Genomic DNA, 20,609 nt, shown 5'->3' with positions numbered 1-20,609 from the left:
GTAATTGATTGTAGGGAAAATAGTGTTTAGTTTGTTTTTTTTTTGGGGGGGGGGGTTGAACTTGCTGAGGTTATGAGCAAAAGGTGCGAGTTTGTGAAAACGGCAGTGAACCTACGTGTTCTATGAAATCAGGGGATTCCTTGAGCAGGTGAATGACTATAAACTTTCAAGGAAGGCCGTATAACATGGAGTATGCTGACTATGTAACTTCTAACGCCACACACTCCTATCTGTACTTAACTGCATGATGAAGTAATAGAGAGCTGTCTGCCTTAACAGGGGTCGGAAGGTTAAGAAGAAAGTGAGGGGAGTGACCTATCTGTAGCAGACGAAGATTTCTATTTTGTGTTTACACGTTACCGCAGCGAACTGTACTGTATGCGTTAAGGGGGGGGGAGCTGGAGACTCGTTTCCTGCTAAAAATCGTAGCTGCCTTTAAAAGCTTCTTAGTTCAACAATGTACATTAGGCGAACCAGAAGAAGACAGGCCTGGACCATCCGGCAGTGACATGGCAGATGTTCTGGAATGGTCTGACATGCCATGGCAATTACAGTTTCACGCATGCGTGAGCCTGGTATTTCTGAATGAAAATAATTCGTCTACGAAGTGTCAGTACGTCCTCATTCTCTTCAGCTTGATTTATTTGTTTAGTACATTTTCAAAGTTTACATTTTTTGTTGTTGACTTCGTGAATTTGTGCAGTATTTATAGTTGCCATTGTTGTCAAGTACGATGGCGAAGTTGGTATGCGTGGTGATGTTCGTAACGATCTATTAGTGCAGAAGCCTTGAAATAAAGTAACGGTTTCCAGACGTTTTTGCCGCGATCTCCGAAAAGCGAAGCGTTAGTTCGCCCTGGAAAGGAACAAACAGTTGAGTTCACCGAGTCTGTGCCTTCATTATGCTCTCTTGTCAGTAATTTCATGTTCAGCTAGCAGCCTGCGCAGGTGGTTCTAACGTGTATACCAGCGGACGAGGGTAATTTTTTCTCCATCCGTTACACGACAACACTGCAATGTGCTCCTACCCCCGTCACAGGTCGCTGTTGTGTTTGCCATACAGCAGAAGGCGTAGAGCTATCGCATCATATGAAAGAGCGGTATGACCCATTAGCAACGTGTAAGCAACAAGACAGAAATGGTGTAGCTGTGTGGGAGAAGACGAGAATTCATTCATATATCTTGAGTGAAAATTCTGGACTTGCTGAACCATTGAAAGTTCCCAGTCTATTATTCCTGTTCTGATACTGCAGATTAACACAAAATACAAGAAGAGGAAGAGGAGGAAGAAGAGGACAAAGAAGAAGAAAGCTTTCCCTGTGCCAGGCCGTGGAGGCCCATAGGGTTGTGAGACATCGAGGTTCCCTCATTTTCAAGGCAGTCGGCTCACAGGTGGCGGTGAAGTTGTCAGCCTACGCGCCGGCTGCCGTTTACCTCCAGGAAGATTCCTGGTACTCATTTCTGTTAGAGACTGAGTCGACTCTAGGGAAATATTGCGGCTGGAAGGATTGGGTCAGTTGAAAAATCCAGTGACGTCATTGGGGATTGAACCCAAAAGCTTCCGGCCTGTAGCGTAGTTCCTCATCCAGCTACGCTATCGTGTGCTCCACCAGAGCAAAACGTGGCCTGTCAAGTCTGAGGAAAGGACACATTGAAGTTACCGATATTTGAAAACAATTAGAAGGACAATATTGGGGCGGAGATTAAACGTTATGTAAGGGAAAATTGCCCGCTTGCGTAAGCGCCACATCACAGATGCATAAGGGGCACAAGATATTTCTATATATTTATTACAGTGGAACAACAGGCAGTCAGGATGTCGGTTTACAAAAAAGCGTATACTGCTGCTTCCGTTTTGGGGACATTTGATAATGACTGTTGCCTGGTTGTAAGTAGCGTTCAGATTGTCGTAAATTCTCCGTTACAGTTTTCGGTTATTGCGAATAGGTTTCTTACTTGTCACATTTGATTCCTCTATTTATATCTACTTCATGGACATCGTGAATGCAATATAGATGGAGATGAGTGTCAGTTACACGCCCCGGACGCGTTACCCTTGGAGTAAAGCTTGGGATAGGGCTCCCATTCTCCATTTGAGAGGAGCTGAGTGGGACCAGAGCCGTTGTTGGGTAAATCGTTGCTAGCACGTGCCAGCAGTGATTCTTGGTTCTTGGTTGCCCATCCGGCGGGACTAATGGCCATATTTGTCTGTCTCACTGCCCTGCGAGTCGTGCAACCTCATCCACTCCAGAGAGCCTGTGGGTGCAGCAATTCATATAAACGTCCAAAAGCGCTCACACGGATTTGACCTCAAGCACGAGTAATAGACCGGATGTCGGTGAAAGGAAGTGTATCCGAAATACGCACAGAAAAACCCCTGTGGAAAGTGGCACTTCGGTTGACTTAAGACGGATGGGTGGGTAATACTGAAGCCCATAATAGGGAAGTGGAGAGAGGTATGTGAAATTTGAGTTTCTCGCGTCTGTGATTGTCAATATTAACAGTCTTCTAGATCTGATATCGCGTATTTTGGTAGATGGGTTCTGAAACGAACTGAAACAGGATAGACCGGACTTGTAGCATGCATGGTGCAACAATAAATGAAGATACTGGATTGGGAAATTTTATGTGAAAATTAATCTTAGACTTGGAGTGTGTCATGCTGAAGTCCTAATGGAGTGGGGTGGTTGTGATGGCAGTGGCAGGCACGCAGTTTTAGGGTCGTCTCTGAGTACAAAGAAGTACGCACTTTGTATTCAAAATAGTTTCTGATGAAGTGCAACAAAAAATTCCAACAGTGTTAACATTCATATACATCTTTATCCCAGTCCGATGTATAGTCTGCATCATAGCTTTTAAGACAACGGCTGTCCACCCTTCCTGATCCACAAGCAGCATTGGGTGGGCGTTCTGAGGACTTATAACCCATCTGCCACACGTTGTACAGTACAAACTATAGCTTACAATTGTAATTAATATTGGAAAAGTTAATATTATTCTTGTACAACAAAATAATTCATTTATATAATTTTCTTTTTCAGTCAAAGGGATACCATAATCACTGAAATTTAAGATTCATAATTAAAATTATATTGGAGGGCTTATGAAATAGTGTAAGTTGCCTGGTACCGCCTGTTTTCAGGCTGGTATATGCTGGAAAGAAAAGTAACTAATTAGCTTACCTCAGTGAAACCTTTGTGCAAAATAGAATTAATATTCAACACAAACTTGGTTACTAAAGGGGAAAAAAAAGTGAAAAGTATCTCGAGTTTCAAAGTAATAGTTTTTCTAGCAGCAGTGAAGTATATGAGTATAATATGTAAAACAAGGCTGTGTTAATTTTGTGGACTGGCATATATGAAGTCACAGACTGCTGATTGTCCAAGTGTCCATGTGTTGTGTTGCAGCTGAGGTGGATGGGTATGGGGCTTACAAACCTGTACCACCCCCGAAGCCCTTGTCATCGTGTATCTCCATTACCTGCTACTCACCACCGCCCTACAGGATGCCGCCCTATCCACTATACGGAGAAACCGCCATTCCTGGTACTGCAGCCTCAGAGCCTCCAGCCTCCAGCAACACATCAGGACTGCACACACACTCCAGCAAGTTTCCGGTGAGTTGCAGTTACTCTGTGGTAGCCTAAATCCAACCCATTTTGCAGTAACATATTTGTACATAATTATAAGGCTTATTTTGGACCCTGTCCATCGTTTGGTATATATAAGACAAAAAACCACAATGTTTCGGAGACTGGATCTGTCTCTGCCCTCAGGTGAATGGGGCAGGTAGTTTCCTAAAAGAAGGGTATATCCCAGGTCCATACCGGTTACACAAGTAGACTTGAAAGAATTCTGCTGTACAGAACTGTAAGGCTTATTTTGGACTCTATCCATCGTCTTGTAAATATAAGACAAAAGACCACAACGTTTCAGAGACTGGATCTGTCTCCATCCTCAGGTGGATGGGACAGCATACACCATCATCACAATCCTTTCAAGAAACATATTTGCTTAAGGATAATTTTTTAAGTTATTCAAAATCTCTGTTTCAGACTTCAAGTTGCCTTCCAAAGTCTTTCATATAGTTGCACCAACAATACTAGCTGTCATTTAGGAAGTTGGCTGAAGCTGTAATGCTTCTGACTTTCATTTTGGAGTTACCCTGTTCAAATCATGGCTGGACACTGACTTCCTTGACTGAGATCTTTCATAGTTCAGAAAGTACAATAAATTTCGTATTCCTTCAATCATTTAAAATTCATTATTCACCATTATTCAGTCATTTGATGCTGTATAGTCTGTGTGACAGCATAATTAAAATGCAATCTTGTGGTTTTGGTCTTGGTGTGCATTTTCTTCAGATACAGCTGTCACTGCAAAGCCACTCACACTGCAGACATCACACTGCATGGAGTAAGAAACTGCTTTTTACTGTATTTCATTAAATATTCTCTGTATCAGAAACATTTGAAGTAAAAGTTGTAATTTTGTATTTTATGTCATGTATAGCCTACCCATTTTTGTGCCAATAGCCACTTTATGTAAATTGATGTTTTTATGATTGATAAATGGCAAAATCAGTTTAGTGCTGTTCTGAACCATTTTAGTATTATCCTCTCATCTACACCTAAATCTTCTAAGTGGTCTCATCTCCTGAGATTTCTGAGCCAACATTTTATAAGAATGTATCACTCTCGTATGTGCTACATTCCCTGAATATCACACCCTCATTCACTTAATATTAATTTTCACCATCCTCCTGTTATGTCCTCCTCCTTAGTACGTTGTTCTCAAACACTTTCAATCTATGTTCTCTCCCTAGAATGCGGGACCACGTTTCACACATAGACAAAGCAACAGGTAAAGTTATGAAGATGGAACTCTTCATAACCATTGATGTGAGAATCTCAGATCCTACACAATTAAAATTATGACTGTGTTCAGCAGTTTTTTTACTAACAAAGTGATTTCCAGTGCTCTTGTGCTCTGTTTTAGCCTCAAGGTCAAAACGTACACTGCATTGGCATATGCGCAATTTCTGGCTTAAATGAGATTGCTAGTATGTGTATTGGAAAGTACCAGCTGAAACAAGCCCTGGATATACATATTTTAATGTGTAGGTTTTTAGAGAGGAGGCTGAAATGTACAAATTTTTTAGCTGATCGGTAGCAAGTATTCCCCAATTTAAATAAAAAAGAACTCTTTGGATTTAGTGAGCAAGCAAGTGGCCGCCGCTTGTCGGTGAAGTTAGTGCCAAATTTAGCTGATAGAGGGTGTCGTGTAGTCAGCGCAACGAATCTCCACGGCCGTTTATTTTGGTCATTCAAGTAGCTGCTCAATTATCCTAATGAGGCTGAGTGGACCCTGTTCCAGACCCACTACTTCTCAGAAAATCTGGTAGCGCCGGGAATCGAACCCGGGACCTCTGGACTGTATCCAGGAACTCTGACCACTAGACCACAAAGGTGGTCTGTCCCAAGTTATAAGCATAAGAAAATTGAATACATTTTATTTATGGTTCATTTAACAATACTTTCAGTAGCTCAAATAATTTGGTGTCATATGGTGGTAGGATGAATTACTCAATTGAAAATGACGTGGAAAGCAGTGGCTGTGACCTAATTTGAGGCAGTATCATAAAGTTTGTCTGGAAGGGCTGAGGAAAGCACAAAAAATCAGCTAGGATAGCCTGTCTCCAGGCTGGTAGCTCCTGGTGAAGCAGGAGTACTACTTTATTCAACAGAAACCTTCAGTGAAACAGGATAATAAATACGGGAACATATCTTTCACACAAAGTGTAAAGCCCTACATATACCTTCATTGTATGTAATCAGTATAGCGATGGACTACATGCTGGATGGCTGAGGAATTGGGGTTCAACCCCCAGCAAGAGAATGGGTTTTTTTTCTGTTCTCTATGGAACCCAGGCAATTTCTGAGTCCCACTTAGGTCCCTATCAAATGGATACCAGGGGGCTCTTTTCTTGGGGGTAAAGCAGCCAGGTCGTGAAGCTTCACTTCTCCATATGTCTTAATGGCATGGTACTCAATTAAGTGCAGCGAAAACTTTGCCATTTACTTTTACCTTCATCATATAAATTTCCATGAAAATATGAAATTTAGTGACAGCCATCAAGCAACATAAACACTACTTACCTCTCAAAATGAGATTTTTAGCCATTATATTCTAAAGTGGGCGTTCTTTCATTCGGTCAAGGAGATAATATTCCACCACACTTAAGATAATTCCATTTTCATTTAAAGTTCCTTAACTTTCTCTGTTTCCTTGATATAACATGTGAAGATTAGTTTGATTTTGATATGAATGTGATGGCTACTCATAACAGAGTTCCAGCTGTTCAAGAGATAATGTGCATTGTGGAGTTTGTCATTCATTTACTGTTTAGTCTGGTAATACCTTAAATTTTTCACTTTCCAACGGCATTGGCCCCTAAAAAGGGCTGCTTTTTTACAGTTCTGTATTCTTCCTGTAATGACATAAGAGCCATTTCCTCACGTTTGCACTTTCCTATGCCCCTGAAAAAAAAATGCTCTTTTCAATTTCCAATTGACTAGGCTATGCTGTATCCTCTGTCCCATTCCTGTGGGCCTCAGTGACCACTCTGTATCCAACATGCCTATATAACCTGACCACATCCTTGTCCTACTCACCTCAATCCTGAAGATGGAGGCAGCATGCTCCTCCAAAACTTTTGTGTCCATAAGTAAAACTGCATGATGTCACAACCCAAAAGACCAGAATCTGAACATACACTACTACAGAAACCTCAATCCTTATATCAGACTTAAGTAGTCAGAGTCTGTAGCACAGAAATTGTGTATGAAATGAATCACAAAATTATATAATTATCAGTTAACAGAGCCTGTTATCTTCACCATACACATTGAAATATTTGAAGAAATGTAGGTTGCTTATGTTCTTTCAGAAATTATTGTTGCAATGATTGTTCAGTGCAATTACAAATATGTTCTGTGACACTAATGGCAGAATCCAGATTCAGTTGTGAGCTCCTTCCTCTCTGTACTTTCACTTTGCATACTTTGATTACAATGATTTTTTATGCATGATTCAGAATTAACTCCAATAGGTTTTCCATTTTTTGTTCCCCTCTGAAACTGGATGTATTAAACAGTTTCTCAAAAATGTAACCATGAATTATACTGAGCTTATGGTATATTTTCATTTTTGCTTGTGGATGAAATACAAACCAATTACTTGACTAATTTACCGAAGTAGCCTTTAGTATATTATAAAGCACAGGTTCATTATCTGGGACATGAAAAGGGAAAGCCTCATTACCTTGCAGCTTGTGTTGTGGGAATGTTCTCACAGCATAATGACACTCAGAGAAGAAGAAATGAGCATGCTGTTGTGAATGTTAGTGTTTGTTTGGCTGTGTTGTGTTCTGTATAAATTGGACTTTGCCAGTAACACATTTCAGCTAACAGGTGCAACTAGATTTTAATGTGATAATTTCAGCTTCCAATAGACTTGATCAATAATTTCAGCTTTGTTTTTTCATTGGACTATGTAACTTAATTGTTTCATTCATAACAAGAGAATTGTGCCATTGTGGTTTTAAAATGAGATTAAGAAACAACTAAGAGTGAACTGCTCTTAGTTCATAAAGCTCTTTTAATTTAATAGCTATACTGCCAGGCATTTCGTTCTATGGACCAAGTTCCAGTACTAACAGGGTGATATTATTAATTGAAAAGGGAATAGTTTCTACTGAATATTTTGATTTTTCTAACTTTTACTATTATCAGATAAGTTTTGTCACAAGTGGATGATATAAGTAGTCAATAAATCCATTCACCAATTGAAACCCCAGCTCTAGTCACTCGTACACATCACAATATGTTTGTAGTTAACTCTGAATGAGGATGTCATTCCGTCCATCCAGAACCAGAGGATGCACCATATAATGATAACAATGGAGAGTTTTTCTCCTATATCTCTGATAAAAGTTCTTGATTTGTTTTTTGTGGATGTGTCTTGAATTTTTACAGCTGCAAGTATCTGAAGATGTCCTTGAGAGAAGAAAATAGAGGCAGTAGATAATGAGGAGATTTTTGTTGTTGTTATTCATCTGTTATTATTAGTTAAGTCAAGAAGTTTATCATGGGCAGAGTAGACAGGCAGACCAATCAGAACTGAGGTCCACTCTACCATTTCTCTCCTGCTTCCCATATAATCTGAAATTTCAGCTAGCTGATTGCTCTGCTTCCCATCTGCTTTCAAGCTGGAATCTTGCTCTGTTTATTCTTCAACCCTGAAGATGGAGGCAATGTGTTCCTTCAAAATTTCAGTTGACTTTCAGTGGACTATTCCAGAAGACAGTACTCTTAACATTGAGGTTAAGTTTCTTAGGTGTGATTTTGAGGGGCATGTGGTAGCATAGTTAGTTTAGGCACAATGCTACAAGCCTGAAGATCACGGGTTTGATTCCCAATGAGGTCATTGGATTTTTTCCACCTAATACTTCCAGCTGCACTATGGCCGTGGGGTTGACTGAGTCTCTATCAGAAATGAGTACCAGGGATCTTCCTGGGGGGTAATGGGTGGCAGGCACTTAAGCCTGACAACCTCACTGTCATGTTTGAGCTGATTGTCTAGAAAATGTGGGATCCTCTATGTCTCACAACCTTGTGGGCCTTCATGTCCTGTTATAGGGATAGCTTTGCCCTTTTTTCTTAGGTGTAATTCTGATTCTGAATGGGTGACACATACATATGTTTGCATCACAGGATCATGGATAATGATGATGATGATTATGATGATGATGGTGGTAATAAGATACTGCCATCATCATGGCAGTATGAATGAAAGTTGCAGATACGAATACACCTTCAGATGGAAACATTGTAAAGTAAAACAAGAAATATTTAAAAAATATATGTTTGAAATAAGGAAATGTGGGGATATTGCAGGAAGTGAAATTGTTCCAGTAGCTCTTTTCCCAACGGTGTGACAATACCTGATGGACATCATATGCCATATTGCAACACATCAGACACCAGTTTGAGGAGATTGTCCTATTACAAAGGTTGAAACTCAACAACCCAAGTTTTCCCTAATGACAGTAATGCAATAACAGTTATTCTACTACTGCTACTACTACTACTACTACTACTACTACTACTACTACTACTACTACTACTACTACTACTGTTGCTGCTGCTGCTGCTACTACTACTACTACTACTACTAGATGATAATAATAATAATAATAGTGGTAATGTTTTAACATGCAGAGTTTTTCTTGGAATGGTGATAATCTTGATCAAGAAATTCCCCACTTTTGTGGAAACAAATGGATCAGTACCATGTTCACAGAAGGGCACTATGCTACAAGCTGGAAGGTCGTGGGTTAATGTTCCGATTAGGTGGAATTTTCAGTTTACTTAATCCTTCCAGCCACACTATTGCCCTGCGGTCAACTCAGCCTCTAACAGAAATGAACACCAGGAATCTCCCCAGGGGTTAAAGGGTGGCTGGAATGTGAGATTGAGGACTTCACCGCCATCTGTGAGCCAGTTGTCTAAAGAAAATATGGGAGCCTTGATGTCTCACAATCCTATGGGTCTTCACAGCCTATTACAGAGATGGCTTTACCTATTTTTTTTTTTTGCCATATTCATGGAATCCAACCATTAAGGCTTATTCATATGCCAGTTCAAAGCAGTCCACACTCCCACACCATATTTCTTGTTAGATCTGTTTTAAATATATCCTTGTCTGTGCTTTATACCAAGGTCACCAATGTGTTGTCTTGATGTTTCTTTGGACAAAATTTTGTATCAATGTCTTGTTTCCTTCATGCATATTATATGTCATTCCCATCTTATCTTTCTAGGTGTAGCAACCCTAAATATATTAGCTGAGTAGTACAAATTATGAAGGACCTCTTTATGTAATTTTTCCCATCCTCTTATAACATACTTTTAGGTACAAATATTGTATTAGTAGCAGTCATGGTTGTAGCAGTTTCCTTGTTTGTTTGCATTATTATACTGCTGATGCAGATTGAACGAGAAGTGATCCTGAGCAGTGCAGATAAGAACTCAAAGATTCCAATACTACACGAGTATAAGAAGCAGCGCCCGAAATCTGCATCAGCGGCAGCCATTGCTCCTGAGGGCCCTAACAAGCAGTTGGCCTGGACAGAAGACAAGAGAACTCCTGCCACCACCTCAGTGAGTACTCAATATATTTTAGTTATTTTATTTGTAACCTAGAAGCAGGAGAATGAAGAAAATTTTGCAATGATAAACTTCTTCATTGTGAACTCTTCACCTAGCATTGTTTAGTGAATGAAGTCATGGAGGAGGGAGTGGTCAAGGCATGCATAATGGAAAAGGAATGAAGAAATGTCTGCAGGGTTGTTGTTTTTAAACTCTCAGAGGAAGAGACTACTTAGAAGAATAAAGATAATGTCACATGTNCTCAGCGAATTACTGGCCAGATTGGAGGACGTCAGACAGACCGACCAATGGGATTTGGATTGGAGATTGGATTTATTGACCATTTAAAGATTGTAGCTACAAGTAATGAATGAATGAATGAATGAATGTATGAGGGGTAGGCCTTCTTAGCCCTTGCACCGTGGCCTACAGTGGTCTGTTGTGCTTCCCCTTCTGATTATCCCCTCAGAAATCCCGTGCTTCGAATGAAGTGCAGGATTTTGTACGTGGGGGCGTCGAAATAGTCACTTGGTTCCATAAAGTATTGACCAAAGTGATGTAGTCTTAAATAAGCAAAGGCCTCACATTTACACAGGATATATGTGTGGCTGTTTCGTTTTCTTCTTGACACCTCTCACAAGTGGGACAATCACTTAGTCCCAGTTTGAACAGGTGTCCTTTGAGGTGACAGTGTCCTGTAAGTAGTCCTACCACCCATCTAACTACAAGTAACTATAACACTATCACTGACCTCCACACTTTAAAATCACTACAGTACATGCTAAATCTTCTCAGAATGATTTCACTAGTCATTCCCCTGTAATGGCTCTTAAAAATGGAGATTCTTCAGCTTCTGTGTTCATGTCATTACTGTCTGGCAAATATACCATAACTGAACTGCTCCTTAAATTGACTTACTCCCAGGCTGGCAGCCAGCTCACACCAAACTCATAGTCTTCTCTTCATAGACTGACTTACAATTGACTCCTGCTCAGCTGGCATCATCACTATATAACCCCTTGGCATGGACCGCAAAGAAAACACTGTTGCCAGCAGTTCCTCTATTGTTGCTCATGAACTCATTGTGGGAACTTGTCTGTTTTGTGGTTGCTACATAGTAATGGGTCTACACACTGCAGTAATATAAAAATGCATACTTTAGGAATAAGACATGAATTTGATTGAATTATCTCAGAGTAGGTTTCAGTGAGAGGCTTGTATGCTGCTGGCAATGAACTTTTGTAAGAATATGGAATTTCTAAATGTACACTAGTCAAGGAAGATCCTGTCCCATGGAATTAATTGGCTCCAGGAAGATTTCTGATACTCATTTCTCTTAGAGGCTGAGTCAAACCCAGGGCCATAGTGCTGCTGAAAGGATTAGGTCAATTGAAGAGTCCGATAACCTCATTGGGAATCAAAGCTGTGACCCTCTGACTTGTAGCATAGTGCCTCATCCAACTGAGTTAATTGTTTTATCAGTTAGTTATCTGTTAAATTCCTTAATTTTCTCATTATTCAGTTAATGAAAATTAAATGTGAAACAAAAAGAAAATGTCACAAATTAGGCAAGAAAGAGAAAGTGAAACAGCAACAGTCAATACTTGATAATCTCTCTTAATTAACAATTCCCTAATAAGACTATGAAGTATTACAAGGTTGGTCACTATTCGAACCACCTTCCATATAGTCCGCGTTGTGTCTTCTTCTACAGTAGCCCTACCCATCTGAAGATGGTGGATTCTGTCACTGCTGTGGATATGATCTGCATGTTAATAGTTTTATCAACTTGCCAATCCCCCCCCATCTTCATGGAATAGAGTGCTTACTGGAATATAAATGAGTATGGAAATAGTCAGTTGAGGATTTGCTGCAGAATGAGAGTGAGGTTCATATATGTAGCTTGGCCCAGGGGAGAATAGACAGGAAAGGGAAAGTGCTAGTTAATAGTTATCATAATGTTCCAGTGAAAGGCCTGATTGGCTTGCTTCATGTATTTAAATCTTTTTAAAACCTATTTTTTCCCTATTGTTGACTTTTAACAGTTTTGCTATATATACATCAGTGCTTAATCTTTAAGTATGTCTTGAAGGTGCAACTTCTAGCTGTGTTTGTTTACTACTGGTATGTTATGTCATCACTTTTTTATAAATGATACTTCTGTGACATGTTTTTACCTTATAAGGTCATCATCAGGTAGGTATTTTTATGTAATTTCTCTGCTGAATTGATTTTCCTAGCTGATTGTTCTAAAACTCGATTAAAACTAGTTTCAGTTATTGTTGAATTTTGTTAAACCATATTCTTTTTTCTTAGTTTAGTTTTTACTCTGTGCATCTGGCATTCTATGATTTCTTGGGTTCTTGGTACACCAGAAACATATTCCTGATATTTAAAATCCATGTTTACTTGCTTGTATTGCAATAATTGGAAGAGAGCCTCTAAAATGTATGTGCCAGGGCTCCAGACTGCCAAAATCTGGTAGTGATTGAAATTTTTAAAGAATATGAAATTAGAAAATGTTAGCATCAACAATCAGTACCCTACATATCTGCTTTTATGATATCAAAGAAATTATCCATTACAAATAGTTCCTCCATAACAGTCAACCAAGGATTCAGCATTCAAGTTTTTAATGTTTATGTCAAGAAAGACCAAATACTTTGCTGGCCAAAGGGATTTTGTATCATGGCAATGTGTCTTACCATATACCACTTAAAAAAAAAGAATTATAATACTGCAACATCCACCATGTTTACTTGATTTGGTTCTGTGTGGCCTTGTCATGTTTCCAAAACTAAATCTTTCCTTTAAAGAGTCCCATTTCAATCACCTTATATACAACAGTAAGCCTCATATTCAAGGGGTACTGAGGGCCCTTTCCTCAGGGATAAAGTGGCCAGAGTGTGAAGCTGACCACTCACTGGAGTTATACCTCCACTCCCTCATATGTCTTTAAGGTGTGGTGTTTAATTGATTAAACATGGGGCAACTTTACTCTCTACCTTTAACTTGAAAAAGATTTTAAATTCTTAAAATGCACTCATCAACAACAATTAAAATTTTACTTTCTGCAGTTTTCTTTGTACCATGTTATTTGCGAACCTCTTTCATGTAGGGCATGTGTTTTTCCAAAATCTGACCAAATCATCTCTGATGATGCTGTTGTTTCCGTATTTCTTGGTTTATTTAGCAATGCTGTCAGTTGCTGAAGTTATTTATCACTGAGAAGCTGTGTTAATGGACAAACTTACTGTATTATGAGTAATACATTTTGGATATTTTGACATAAAAAGATAATGACTGTATATTTTCCCATTTCCAAAATTATGGGTCTTCCCCCCACCTCACACTTCTGTTTCAGAGTAATGAAGCTTTGGAAACTTGTTATGCTAACATGCTGCTTCTTCATTTTTCAGGCCCCTTCAATGCAATCCCATGACAGCCGGGGTTCTAAGTCACAGGTTCCCCAGACTTCTGGTCATGAATTCAAGAGCCAGTATCGGGGTGCAAATAGCACTGCTGAGAGTCAGTTCATGTACAATGGGTGAGTCATCTGTTTGTCAGCTTGGGTAATATTGTGTTGAAACTACAAAGAATTTTAAGTTTTGTGACATCTAGGTGCTGGATCAAATATGTGTTGTTCTGCATGATAAATATTTATGGCTGTTATCATTTGTTTCTTTCTCTTTCAGATGATCCTGAATTGTACATAATTAAACATGACACTGTTTGTTACTGTATTGAAGTTATTAATATTTCACACTGAGACAGCTTGGTTCCTTCCAGCATGCACCAGCAGACTGCTCTGTAGCAGCACACAGTGAAATTAACTTATCTTAAGTCCATGTAACATTTAAATTATGATAGATTTCTATCTGGTTTTTAGTTCCCATTTTAGATCATGTGTTAATGAATGAGCAAGTGCTATCTTGTAAAATGCTGTGTTTCTGTCAACAGTAATTCTCATATCTGTTTTGATGATGAGAAATGTAGAGCAACTGATACCCATTCTAAATATTCTTTTCCAATATTCCTCTTGATTTATTGAGATAATTTGTGATTTGTCATGATGCCTGTAGAAGTTTTCAATAGAACCATCATGTGTTAAACTCTACCAGGAAATGAAATGTAGTGTAAGGTTTCAGATATGTTATGATGTAAGAACCAGTTCTTTGCACTCCTGTTTATTTTGGTCATAGAAGCAGGACACTTTGTCTTTTCATGAATATGTTAAGAGTTTAAGGCCTTTATTGGAGAGAATTTTATATCTCATATTTTTTCTGAAAGTGAACAGTTCACATATGTTTAAGTAGAACTGCATGACCATACGAAGTCCATTTGACATATGCTGAGTTTACAGGCACCATGGTGGAGTTTCAACAGGGGCGGTGCCTCGAACATGGATGGGCAATGAACGTGCTGATGATGTGTCAGATAACTGGCGGGCAAGAAACACTCAGCATTTCCAGTCTCAAGCCATGGTGGGCAGGAGCCCTGCACCTCTCCCTCTTCAAGATCAGCCTCACAGGACGGGTCTGCCCAACAGTTCAGACAGCACAAAGGGACGAGACAAAGTGGATAGAGCAGAGGAGGATGACATCGAACAAAGCAATGTACAGAGTAGTGGTGTGTTGGAGGTGGCAAAAGATGGTGTGAAAGATGGTGACAAGAACAAGGCTTTTCCTACTAGGACTTACCACACAATTAAGGACATGATCTCAAGTAGATTTGGAAGTGGTAAATTGCCAAAGGATGGAATTGGGAACACTGAAGCCCACAGTACAGCTGGTGCTGAGGCAGGGAATAAAGCAGGTGAAAGTGGACAGAGTAATGTAATGGCTTTGAACAATACTCCCAGTGCAAGTGGTGAGGGAGCAAGTAAATGTGTTAATGGGAATGCTCGAAAAGCTACATCCAGTGGTCGAGTAGGTTCTTCCATTCAGAAAGAGGATGCAGCTGGGGGCTTCATGAACTCAGAGGAATTAGAACTCTCTCAAAAGCAGCATGTTTTAGGGGGTGGTTCTCAGCAGATGGCAGGTCCATCAAGGAACTATAACAGTGAGATAACTGAGGGACCCTTCCACAGTCCCCATGTCACTGTTGCAAGACTAGGGCCAGGAGATGGGCCTTCAAGAAGAGGAGGTGATGGAGAAAGTGTGCTGCAAAAGAGTGGAAAGGGTTCCCAGGGATCATGTTTAGAACAAGGACAGTATGCAACAGCTCAGCAGGATAGAGGGGGAGAATTCCCTGGGAATAGGGAGTACCGTCATCCACAGGCCCAGGAGCCACCTTATGGTTATCAGAGACCTCATCCACGGCTTCCACAGGGTGTGTTGGATCAAAGTAGCATCTACATGGTGATGCGGCAGAATGGGCAGAACTACCAACAAGCAGTGCCGGTAGGCATTAAAGAAAATCAATATGGACTTCAAGACCAGGAGCCTGATATGAGGAGACAGAACATTGCAAATGTGTTGAATTTCCAACATGCCGAGGGCAGTCGACCATTAATGGAGGGCTCCGCAGTCTCTAATTATGGAACCCCAAATATGGTGGGTCTGGTAAAAAGGGATGCTGGAGGCAGTCATTCCCGTAGAGGATCTCAGTCTCGGTTGGATGAAGAAGACGATGATGAAGGTGGATTTGTTATCAGTGGCAGTAGAGGAGGTACAGCAGCTAATAATTTAAGGAGTAGTAATCATTCAGTTGGGGGTGAAAACTTCATGAAAGCCATGGGTAGTGGGAATTACAATCAACAGCAATCTTCTGGCCAGAGTTCAGATTATGAGAAAGCGACACAGAGAAGCATAGGACAGTCTTCATCAAATGCTGACTCAGGCCGAGGCAGCACTGTTGGCAGTGTTGCTCACCCGGTGACGCATGGAGGATTGAGAGGGGAAGCATCAGAGCATCTTGACACAAGCACTGAATCATCAGATTCACCACAGGCTCTCAGTGGATGCAGAGAAGGCATATATGGGTTACCTCCAGGTCTGGTCACAGGTGAGTGTTTTTGAGAAGACCATACAAGGACATGGTGTATGAGGGGCAGTCAGAAGGTTCCTGGAATGGTAATATTGCACTGTAATGGTAGGACATACAGAAAAACTTACCAATTCACCTTCAAAGTATGACCCGCATGTGCGTACACACACACACATGCACACGCACATGCAAACACAGGCTCACATTCCCCCCCCCCTTCTCTCACTTCATCAATCCTACCACTGTTGGAAGCACTAGCAGAAGGCTTCTTTTGAAATCTTCTGGAGTTTGGTCATTGCATTCAATTTGTTGTCCTCCAGGGTTGTGAAACTTGTCCCCTTGAGCCCATTTTCAGAGTAGGGAATAGCCAAAAGTCAGTTGGAGCTAGATCTGGAGAGTACAGTGGTTGGGTGATGACAGGAATGTTTTCCTCAGTTAGCAATTGCTGCACTATAAGTGATGTGTGGCTTTGTGCATTATTGTGATGCAGAAACCACTGTCCCTGCCACTTGTCATGCTGCTTCCTCTGAACTGCATTACACAACCTCTACAAAACTTGCATATAGGAATGACCAGTAACACTGTGCAGGTGGTACAAACTCATGGTGCATTGTGCATCACTTTTTCCTTGGATCTGATGAGGCATGATTTCTTTGGTTTGGGAGACGTTGCTGTGTGCCACTCTGGTGACTGCATCTTTGTCTCCAGATCATAGGCGAACACCAGTGACTCATCCCCAGTTACAGTCCTTTTGAGAAATGCTGGGTCCACTGTACTTTTCCCTAACAGATCTCCAGTAACCATCATATGACATTCCATCTGCTCTGCGGTCAGCTGCCTTGGAACAAACTTGCACTGATATGTCTCATATTCAAATCATAGGACAGAATCGCATGAGTGGATCCATGAGAGATACCAACTTCTTGCTCCATCTCCATGATGGTCATTCTTTGATCAGATAGAATCCACTGTAACATATTTTCAATCATTTCTTTGGTTCTGGGTGTCAAAGGCCTTCCGTTGAGCTGGTCATTCTCCAATGTCTCTTGTCCTTTCTAAACCAGGAAAACCAGTTATAAACTGCAGATTTCTTTAGTGCAGTATCACCGTAAACTTTCTGCAGGGCCAATAGTGTTTCTGAAGCTGACTTTCCCAATTTGCACATAAACTTGATGTCCACAGGCTGTTTGAAGTGCGACGTTGCACTGAATGACCAACACTTACGTCTAACTCAAACACAACAGTAATGACACTGCATGCCAAAACCTGTGCAGACCTGTTGCAGCTGCGAGCAGACATGCTGAGCTCCTCATCACAACAGTGCGTGCACTGTCTTATGTCTCATTCTCTGTCTGCAGGGGAATTCTGGGAACTTTTTGACTGTCCATTGTATTTCTATTAACAGTGAAATGTTTTCATCTCCAACTCCATATGATGTCAGACAAATGAAAATGGCAGTAGAACTAGTTCAAGAAATGTCACCATGTCATCACTTTATCACTAGATTGATTTAGTCTGATATGGGTACACACGAAACAATGGTTTGGTCAGAAATTTCTTCCTCAGTAATTGCTTAGTTATATAAATTTTTGGATAATAACTAATGTGTGTTCTGTATATACACATTTATAGGCTGTGCCTTTATTCTAAAGTTTCAGTTTCAAAATAGAGGTAGTGTATGACCACTACTCAGGTTAGCCCATTATCATTCCTTTTCGGACACTTTATGACACTTTCAATATCTAGACCACACAGCATCAAATGGTAGAATGATTGACAAATGATGAGCCTGAAAGGATTTGGAGAAAGTGGTCCGCTAAACATTATCACAACTGTACAACTACAGAGCTGAAATGGAACATGTTTTCAAACCAATGAAATGCTCTTTTCACAGACAGCTCAGTCTGCTAGATTAATTTTGGTTTCAGTGACACATAATGCTTGTTAACAAACTTTTTGAATGAAGTGGCATCTTGACTTCGAGGGAAGTTCTCAGAACCTGTGCAGAACATATAAATTTCTTCAGTGAGCAGAATTGACTTATGATGCTCTTTCTGCTCATAGCAAATGATTCAGAGTGGGTGGACATTGTGGAGTCGGAGCTGCGTCAGATTCTAGACCCCAAACTACATGGTCTGGGTCACCCAGTGCCCCCTGTGGGAGCCAACTCAACCCTCAGTGAAAGCATCTCATCTATGACACCACCATTGCCTCCTCTATCCCCTGGTGGGGGCTCAAGCCCCTCTGTGTCTCCACTGAATTCCACCAGATACAAGCATAGTTCAAGGTTAGTGTATTATTCAGGATGGTGGTGGTGGTAGTAGCAGCAGCAGCAGTAGTAGTAGTAGTCTGTAATTTTGGTTTCATTTTCTGGATCTGTTTTTCCCCCATACTGTGTCAAACATTTCTCATACATGCATAGGTGTGTGTAGAGATGCAAGGAGAGAAGCATACATGTGTATGTGTGCTATGGGAAAATGTTTTGCCTGGCATGTTAAATTTTGATTTTATGGTAGAAAATAAAGTAACAAGCCACAAAGTAGGAGTCGTAGCACTTAATTTAGCCAATGGGAAAACTGAAATGTTGATTACCTCACTTTTTTGACTTAGGAAAATTTACTTTAGGCACACAGGCACAGACAGACAGAAACTCTCTTCCTGCATTGACTAAGTTTACTCGATTTTTGTGGTGTTTATGATCTTGCTGTAGTTGAGTATATATCATTCAAACTTTCTTCTTACTGCACAGATTATATTTAATTGGACATTTTCTAAATTTATACATAAACTTCTACGATTTTCTCAGAAATGTTAGTTCATGTCTTGACTACAGATCTGTATCTGCTATCTTTTGTCAGCAACCTGTTGCTTTGATCATAGCATCTATGATGTATGTATGATTTTCTTATATTAAAGATACTGTCACATATTTAGGGGTGTGTGACTATAGATGGTGTATGGATTGGGTATTGGATTTATTGACTACTTCTACACACCACTGGGAACTACAGGTAATTACAGCAGTACCGATAATCTCCACAATTCACAGATCACCACATCACCCCTAAGCCTCTTTCCAGCCTGCTCCATAAATGAAGGCTATACATGGTACTGTAACAGTACATGAGCCACTTTTGCGATAAAATGGTGATTACAAATGGTCATGACAATAATGACAGCAGGGTTGTTGCATTCTGTTTCAGGAAATCTTCACAAGGTGGTAATGGGGGAGGCGCTATAAGCAAATCGCACCATAGTGCACGTGGGAATAATGGCAACAATATGAATGTGCCTTGTAGCAGGGGAGGTTGGACCAATCATGGTGGCAGTAAGAATCAGCTTGGACCTGATAAACAGCACAGGCAAAGTGGAATGCTTAGCAGTGGGAAGAAGGGTGATCAGAGCAAGATGCCACTCAGTAAGTTAATGTGGCAGCATAGTGTCTCATGTCACACTACACTCCAGCTGTTATTTAACTCTTCCACATATAAGAATATAATTGAGGAGCTATTTCAAGGAAATAGCAGTTCCAGTCTAGAAAAACGAGATTAACGGCCATGGGGGTCCGTTGCGCTGACCACATGACACCCTCTATCTGCCAAATTTGGCACTAATTTTGTCAACAAATTTTGGTTTTTTGGTCAGTATAGTTCAGTTTTGGACTACAGGCAATGGAGTTTGTTTTTGTTTTCTTTGTTCATATCTGAACTCAGCCCTGTCCATTTCAGAACAACACTGGTCAACAGTCATGTGTTGGCCAGGTACCTTTGTCAATTGTATGTTTTATGTGTTAGCACTGTTGCTGTATGGAGATGTTACTTGCTGCATTTGCACTCTTCAACATTTGAAGTTGAAATGAAGATCTCACAATAGTGCTTCTTTCTTCTGACCAAACTGTGGATTGCTGTCATATGTAGACGTAGGGAGGGAAGCTTCTTTCTTCTGACTAAACTATGGATTGCTGTCATATGTAGATGTAGGGAGGGAAGCTTCTTTCTTCTGACCAAACTGTGGATTGCTGTCATGTAGATGTAGGGAGGGAACATTAAATCATGGCCAGGATATAAATATCATATTACTGTAAAGTTGTGTTTGTAGACTTGCTTGAATTTTCATATTATTCTTGATTTTGACTTATGCAACACTTATGTATGAATGAATTAATGTATAAGGGGTGGGCCTTCTTGGCCCTTGCACTGCAACCACAGTGATCTATTGTGCCTCCCCTTCTGATTATCCCCTCAGCAATGCGCTTCGAATGAAGTGCAGGATTTTGTATGTGGGGATGTCAAAATAGTCACTTGGTTCCATAAAATATTTACCCAAGTGACATAATCTTAAATAAGCTAAGGCCTCACATTCGCACAGGATATGTGTGGCTGTTTCATTTTCTTTCACAAGTTGGACTATTA

General features: G+C 40.3%; 1 protein-coding gene across 1 annotated transcript in view; it reads left to right on the top strand.

The window, feature by feature from the left end:
* LOC111869146 overlaps positions 1-20,609 on the top strand; it is a gene marked incomplete at its 5' end in the record, with an annotated part of 85,724 nt that overhangs the window by 48,698 nt on the left and 16,417 nt on the right. Inside the window, 6 exon segments of the mRNA XM_023860391.2 lie at positions 3,407-3,615; positions 10,051-10,221; positions 13,629-13,756; positions 14,573-16,215; positions 18,262-18,484; positions 19,401-19,615. Of these exon segments, the coding sequence (XP_023716159.1) occupies positions 3,407-3,615; positions 10,051-10,221; positions 13,629-13,756; positions 14,573-16,215; positions 18,262-18,484; positions 19,401-19,615 (2,589 nt within the window).

The sequence above is a fragment of the Cryptotermes secundus genome, unplaced genomic scaffold, assembly GCF_002891405.2.
Source record: "Cryptotermes secundus unplaced genomic scaffold, Csec_1.0 scaffold404, whole genome shotgun sequence".
Classification (NCBI taxonomy): domain Eukaryota; kingdom Metazoa; phylum Arthropoda; class Insecta; order Blattodea; family Kalotermitidae; genus Cryptotermes; species Cryptotermes secundus.
This window is presented reverse-complemented; position numbering and strand designations above follow the sequence as displayed.